At 26.9% G+C, this 8,305-nt stretch overlaps 1 protein-coding gene across 2 annotated transcripts in view; it reads left to right on the forward strand.

The window, feature by feature from the left end:
* The window catches only part of LOC113376574 (calpain 11-like), a 56,652-nt gene extending 49,617 nt beyond the window's left edge, over positions 1-7,035 (forward strand). For both annotated transcript variants that reach the window (XM_026616539.1, XM_026616540.1), the window contains exons 14-16: positions 3,079-3,292; positions 6,106-6,161; positions 6,920-7,035. In XM_026616539.1, coding sequence (XP_026472324.1) covers positions 3,079-3,292; positions 6,106-6,161; positions 6,920-6,946 — 297 coding nt within the window. In that variant the 3' untranslated portion in view covers positions 6,947-7,035. The remainder of the gene's footprint in view (positions 1-3,078; positions 3,293-6,105; positions 6,162-6,919) is intronic.
* Positions 7,036-8,305: the final 1,270 nt, after the last annotated feature.

An 8,305-nucleotide genomic window follows, 5' to 3' on the forward strand; every position in this document is an offset into this window, starting at 1 on the left:
CCCGTAGGCAAGCGGTTAAGAGCGGCGGGACTTGTTTCAGAGGCCCCGGGTTCGATACCCACTTCGAGCAGCCTGTTGTCAGGCAACATTGACAACGATTTTCACTTGGAAATATAGATAGCAATATGTTTCCAAGTGAGAATAGCCCTCACCCGGCATTGTTGCACCATACTGGCCCTATTACAGAGATTGTAATAAAAATTTATCATACAGAGATATGACAACTGTTTGGGTTGCCATCTGTAATAAAACAAACGTAGTTTGTAAGATATTGATCACAACAGCTCATAGAACCCATCAGTTCTGATCGCTGTTCAAATAAAAAAAAAAAATGAAATGTAACACTATGCATTTAATTACATTTTCCTAGCATGGTATTTACGAATTTATAGAGATAATGTTTATTTCTATTCATAATAACTATTTTCATAAGAGTAACGACTAACTAAATAAAACATGTAATAGATGTCGTGAAATCTACGGGCCAATTCTGCCGTGAGACAGACAAATGTTATGGCAAGGCTACGTTCAGCTGCGTTTTTTATATAAATGGTACTAAAAACTGTCAAAATGTTATGTATTTACTGTGCGATCAGACGTTTCATTCATAAAATCTTACTTCTCGCATGTATTATTATGACACACAAGACCGATGCACTTATGATAAGATTCTTTTTGATATTTTTGCGTCTTTTTCTTTCGAAAGATTCTTTTTGACCGCACAGCAACAACATAGCATTTTGACAATTTTTAGTATCATTTTATATGAAAAACGCAGCGTAACATAGCCTTCTCATAACATTGGTCTATTTTACGGTAGAATTGGCCTACAAGACTCCCCAAAATAGTATCCGTATAAGTTTATAAGCGATAGGCATCAAGAGTCGTACAGCCAGGTCTACCAAAAAATGACCATATGAAATATTTGTTTTCGTCTATAACTGGTAATATTAGACGACGTTCTGTACGTAAAAAGTACCAATGAATAAAATTAAATATTATTTCGGGTTTCTGCAATTAATATAGATTTTAAAACGGCATAGTAGGGGAGATTGGGTACAGTTGCGCCTCTTTTTTATATCAACAATAATTTTGTTAATATACCAGTTAGCTGGGAAAAAAGTAAATTAAAGGGTAATTTGAACATTTGTCTACGTAAATACTGTCCGTAAATGCGATAGATTTATCATAAAATCAAATCATACAAGAAAAGAACGAGTGTCATAACCGCCCACAAGCAATAAGGAATAGTTGTGACAGCCATTAAAATAAACTAAGACTATAGCATAAATACGAAAATGGTTCATAATGATTGTTTTTAACAGCAATAATATGTAACACAACATAACAACATTTAAACAAATTTTGTGAATAAAATATAACAATATATAATAAAACATATTTTTTAAACTTCGTTTTAAACAGATTTTTTGAAATATTTTTTTTCTTGTATTAAATTTTCCTTTTCCTTTCCTTTTTCTCGCATTTTGTCTTAGTTAAGTTAGATTTTTTTACTCATTTAATCTTTACCCGAAAAGAACAAGAAATATATGCAACACACAACCGTATCTAAGAAAATTTTCACAATCGTACCCAACGCACACTTTTGAAAAAAAATCATCATTATGACTGAGCAAATTATCTATGCTAAAACTAATTGCTGGTAAATAACTACTAATGTTCTACTTACTGCAAATTAACAAAGAAAGCGATGTATCTGTATACAATTAACTACTATTATTAAAATAAGTTGAACGAAAAAACTTACTTCTGACTATTTAGAAGCGATGTGTCTACAGATCGTTGTAATGTAGGGCGCAGACTGAATGCAATAACGGGAACTTGATCAAACAATCATACTTCATCTTTCTCCCTTTGGACCTTATGTTAAAATTAGTATAGTTTAGCTGTAATGACGACTGTCACTACCGTACACTGGCCCAACTGTACCCAGTCACCCCTATATCGCTGAATAAATATCATTACTACTCAAGGAATTTTATATTATTTTTATAAGATTTGTTCTTATATTTTGAATTCATGCAACTCGTATGATTTCAATTTACTTTTCTTTACTTCTTCTTTAGCGAGCTATAGGCGTCATATTGTTTATGCATTTTTATTCAAATAAAATAATCTATCACTTCAAATTCTAAACTTTTAAACAAACAGTTATATATAAAGCGAATAACAGTCTGAGCCAGGTAATGAAATGTGGTGTGCCCAAATTAATATTTTATTATGTTTTATATGATGATATGAACTATATATAATTATATATATATATATATATATATATATATATATATACTGAGATATACTGAGTCGAGTCTGGAGGCTCGGTATGGGCGTGTTTCTCGCTTCACAATTATGCATTTCATAACTTTTAGTCAAATTAGTTTTCAAATCTTTTAGTTATACATAATTTTTTCTAAAAAAATGTTTTTCTCTAATATGTTATTAAGTTTAATTTTTTAAAAATAAATTTTTGTTGAGTGTTTTTGTCCTGTGTTGCTGAATGATGACACGCATCTTGTGTCGAAACGTATAAATAAAAGTTTTTATACTTTATACCTTTTTTATTTCGACGAATGGGCTGCTAGTTACTTTGAAAATATATATATATATATATATATATATATATATATATATTAGGGTGGTCCTTAAAATGGTCATTTTTGAATTTCCTTGCTCCCAGGGGCTCAAATGGTTCCAAATTGATAAAAAAACAATTTTCTGAAAGTTTTAGCTCTTTGTATGGAAAGAGCATGGAAAAATTTTTGAAAATTTAAAAAAATGTTTTGGGTCGCTAAATTACATCTAAAAAACATTTTTAAAATTTTTGAAAATTTTTCAATGCTATTTTCATACAAAACTTTGATTGAATTGAGCTTTATCTAAAAGTTAATATTAAGAGCTAAAACTTTCAGAGAATTATTTTTTATCTATTTAGAACCATTTGAGCCCCTGGGAGCAAGGAAATCGAAAATGACCATAGTATATATATATATATATATATATATATATATATATATATATATACTATATTCTTACTGAGCATATTTTTTAAATACGTAGGCGGCATTTAGGCGCTACGCCTCGTCTTCATACGCGACTTCGTTTTGGAAGCAGTCGCGCGCATGCAGCTACGATCTCCGGGCGCTTCTGTGGGCGGGAGGCGCAACGGCTAGTAACAAAGTACTAGAGGCACTGTCCTGCAGGTTCTCTAGGAATAATACGATTACATTAGAAGGATACTTAATGGCCATGACTAGGTTACACTTAGCACACGGTACAGTATTTCATTTCTTACGATTATGATTTATATTCTATTATAATAATGATGAGAGTAATGGCGATAAGTATTATTGGCTCTTCAGCAGAAGTTTTTTTTTAATTGAAACATGTACATGTTACATATTTTATTGAGTTTTGAAAACTAATATTTTATAGTTTCTAAATATCAATATATTTTCATGACAGACGTTTATGGACATACATAAGAAATAAACCATTTACTCTAGCCAAAATTAAAATTATCAATGAATAATATTTTCTAACACAAAACTCTAGATTATATTTACCAATTTAATAAATTCGATATTAAGCTGCTATTATTTATTTATTTAAATAAGTAAATAAACTAGTTGGTATTGGTATTTAGCCTTGAGCCAAGTTACATGAACTTTCCGATATGTGTAAATAATCGAATTTATGAGTGGATTTATTACACATAATTGAAAACGAACGAACACGTTAACTCGGAGTATTTTCAAAAAGCAACTTTTCAAAAATCAACAATTATTATATTTGAACCAGTTTCCGTAGGATTTTAATGGCTTAGTATGTTTATTAAGACCAAGGACTATATATTTATTTTAGTTATACCAAGTAAATCGTCTAATTTTAATTTTAGCTAACGTCAAAAAAACTACTCATTTTCTCAAACTTTGATGAATTTTTAAACTTAAACTACTTGTCGTAAGACCGTAAATTTTTAGCAAGTTCTATAAGACCATGATATATATCGCTACAAAAATCCGGGCCGTAATATTTTAGTATGATCTAGACGACTATAGTATCTACCGTCAAAAAAATAATAATAAAAATCGTCAAAAAAAAAATTTTAACACTTTATTGCAAGAAAACGGCCCGGCCGATCTTTACCAAAAACTAATCAGCACGATTCCCAATCAATTTCTTTCGAACGGTTTTTGAATTCTCATAATCGGTTCAGAATTGCGGGCTAAAACGTAGACGAATTTTTTTTTACTTTTCTGTTATTTATAAAGAAACATCCCGGCCGATCGTCCCACAAAACTGACAAACGATAGTCCTCGTCGAGATACATCGAATGGCTTTTAAATTTTTGAAATTGGCCCAGCCGTTTTCGAGAAAACGTCGATTTACGGCAAAAAATTTGTTCACATACACACACACACATACTTTTTTCCAAATTTGGTCTCATTCGATTCAAAATGGCTTGAAACGTCGAGAAATCATAAAATTAGCGAATCGGATTTTTTGATGAAAACATAAACTTCTCCTTCGGGAAGTTAATAAATAATAGCAACTAAGAGTGCACTGAGAAAAATATTATATTTAATTTTAATTTTTGAAATATTTTTTTTACTAAATTTTAATTAAAAAAGCAAATAATAATTCTATTCATACAGATTTGTTATAAACATTTTGAAGTCTTTTTATTTTAGATTTGATTAGATTATAGTTGACGATTTATATTTATATTTATATTTATATTTACGGATACAGGAATAAATTTAATAATTACAGAAAATAAATCATCTTAATTGAATTAATTACAGTAAAATACAACTATTAAACAATATTAAGCCTAACATTAGTAATATCTAATACAATAACTTGAAGAAAAAAAATATAATAAGATTCAAATAGTTTAATTGTTGTAGATCTTGAGAGTCTTCTTATGGTAAAAAAAATCCTTTAAATATCCGTTATGCAATTTTTATTTGAGTCTCATATCTGGAAAATAAAAATTAAGAGCAGTATCAAAAAAGAATATATAATATGAAAATAATTGTAATGATAAAATACTTAAAGTAGAAAAATGTTAAAATATTTTAGAATAAAAATTAGAAAAAGTATTGAAAAGGGGAAAAAAATTGTAAATGTTGGGAAAAAAAGTATCAATTATCATTTCATTATCAAAATAACGTTTGATATCGAAATTGGCAAACTCAGATGTATCGTAGAAACTTTGAGCTTTTAAAAGTTTAACAATAGTATCACAAATTTGACGATCATTGCGATGACAATGATCTAACCATGATTTTCTGATTATAATATCAAGAAGGAAACTAGTTTTTGACTGTTTATATACTCTAGACATTTGTTTTACAATCTGAATTGTTATCGATACTAAAATTATCTTTTTACACTGTTTATCTAATCATAAATAAAATAATGTCTTTTTGCATTAAGATTACACAGGTCCAAAATAGTTGTCTGTATTGGGTGTGCGGCATATGTTTTCGAATGTAGTTTTTACCCTTGAACCCGAATCTAAAGTCAAAATTGGTGGTTAGAAGGCAACAAAATTGAAAAAAAATTAAAGTACGAGAAGATCTCCGTTTTAGTAATTCTTCTGCATGATACTTAACCTTATAATTTCTGTTGCAACCTTACACTGTCTGTCTTAAACGGCTATTGAATATTCACTCAAATGATCTATTAAATTTTTTTATAGCATACAGTAATAATTTGTAAACATATTTTCAAATATTCAAATGTAAGTATGTTTGTAAATTACCCAGGAGCAATCGAGAGTAAATATGTTTGTGACTACTCAATAGTCATTTAAAAGGGCCAGGAAACGACAGATCTTATAAAAATTTAAGCATCATGCAAAAGAATTACTTGATCAGATATTTTGTCGTTTTAATAATTTTTTGCCATTTGACCCCAAATTTGACTTTAGATTTATGTTCAGCAGTAAAAACTACATTAAAAAACATTGCCGCAACTAATATAAGTAATTTTCTGTGTGGACCTGTGTTATTTCTTGAAATTTAAATCATAATACTTTTTAAATTTGTTTTACTATTTATTTGTACTCTTTTGCAGAACGATATCATAGTTTAGACGCTAAAGCAAAAGCAAATCCTTTATCATTAGAAGAGGTGAGTATTTTGAAATTATATTTATGTTTGTATATAAACCTAATTGAGTTATTAATTATAAATTACAGTTTTAAAAAATAAAGTTAATCATTTTACATATATTTGAAAGTTGAGAATTTTTATCGAATTCGATTTAGTTATTTTTTAGATTTTAATTGTGAGTTCTCAGTATTGAACTTGAATTTTATATTTTATAAAGTACGCCCAAATTTTAGAATTTTGAATATTGATAAAAACTTAGAACTAAATCAGAATTTGTTTTAAAAAATAACTGTTAAGGATAATGTAATGAGTATTATAAATAATTATAAAATTAATATACATTTTGAAGAAACAGTTTTGAAACTGCGTTAATCATCTGGAAATTAATAAATAGATATATTTATAATTTTTTTAGCAGTTGTGATTAGATTGGGCGTTTCAAACATTCAAAATTTTGACCTAAATCAGGAAGTTTCGTAGAAATTTATTGATTAGTTTCTCATTAAAATGTTTGCACGATTTTGTTAAAAAATAAGTTTTCTGTATATAAAAACTCAAATTTAAAAAATACCAATACAAAAAAATATGAAATATAAGTTAGATTCTTCTTATTCAAAATACTATTGATATAAAATAGGAATCAAACATGTGGTTCATCGAACTCATGATTCATTCTATGCAGAAAAAAAATACAACTGGTGCTTTAGCATAATCATTTGTATAAATATCTAATATTTCAACTTGAATTTTTAACAGATTTTAATTTTAATTTACAGATGATACTTATGACAATATATTCCTGACAAGTGCAAATGGAAATTTATCTAGCTCGTGATTGACCTAAACTTTTAAAATTTGTCAAATTTAGACATAAGCCAAAGACAATTAAGTTTAATTAAAAGTTAAACAATAACTTATACTGAATAATATTTGATAGTCTGATTGAAACAAATTGCAATAATTATAATAAAATATATAGTTTAATATATTTATTTAATTACTTTATTTAAAACATAAATGCAATAACGAGACCAAAACTATACTAAACTATAAAAATAAAATATTAAGAGTGATATTCTGATTTTAGTTATGTGTTTTGAAATTTATTTCAATATTTTTAATATATGACAGTATTTTCAAATAATATATATGTGCGTTTCGGTTTATTTGAGAATCAGAATTGATCTAATGATATATCGATATATTGCAATAAATACCTGGTTTATACCAATAATTTAATATATTATTTATATTTATACAAGATTAATATATTATGATATTTATTAATAAATTATTAAGTTATTATAGAGACTATTAGATATATTATGTTTATTTTATAAAAAGATGTATGTTCTGTATAAAATACAACGCTTATGTAATATATAATTTGTTCTATTCATTGGCTTAATGATAACTTCAAATGTTTAAATTTATATTTTTATTTTAAAATAGAAATGCTAAGCAATTCGATATTTGTCTTTGTTTTTAATATTTTCAAATTATGGCAGAAGATTTTTCATATTTAATGTTGTTATCGTGACAAAATATATGTAAAAAAGCTGTAATTGAATATTGTAACTAGATACCGTAATTATTATGCCTATTGAATAATTCATTGCAAATTTATGGATATAAGAAGATGCTGTAATATTTTTTTTGTATTGACGTGATGAAAAAAATTGATTGTTTGGAAATATCTAGCAATTAGTATACAACTAATCTATTAGAAAAATAATATTAATAAATATATAAAACTTAATGATTAATTAAAGATCTTCATTCAATTTCAGATCAATCGGCTGTTACCAAGGAAAGTATTTAAGTTCAGACGGCTTGGATCTACTACCTCATATTATTCACGAAGAAATTAAATAATTACAGATCAATGTTTTCAAAAAGTGCAATTTAACGATATAATGAATTTTTGATATATAACGTTTCATAAATATTTAATTTTTTCCAAATATTGTTTTTTTATCCGATTTATAAATATAACGTAAATGTAGTTTAATAAATTTCTAAACCATATCAAAATTTACAGTGCACAAATTTGAACAGTTTTGGTTCGATAATTAGAATTGCATATTTAGTATTTTATTAATTACATATGCAAATCATATTTTTGGTTATATTATTATGGAAACTAATAAAAACTTTAAAAA

This window comes from Ctenocephalides felis, unplaced genomic scaffold (assembly GCF_003426905.1).
Source record: "Ctenocephalides felis isolate EL2017-DRISC unplaced genomic scaffold, ASM342690v1 CF-g0.4_SCAFFOLD_01886, whole genome shotgun sequence".
Classification (NCBI taxonomy): Eukaryota; Metazoa; Arthropoda; class Insecta; order Siphonaptera; family Pulicidae; genus Ctenocephalides; species Ctenocephalides felis.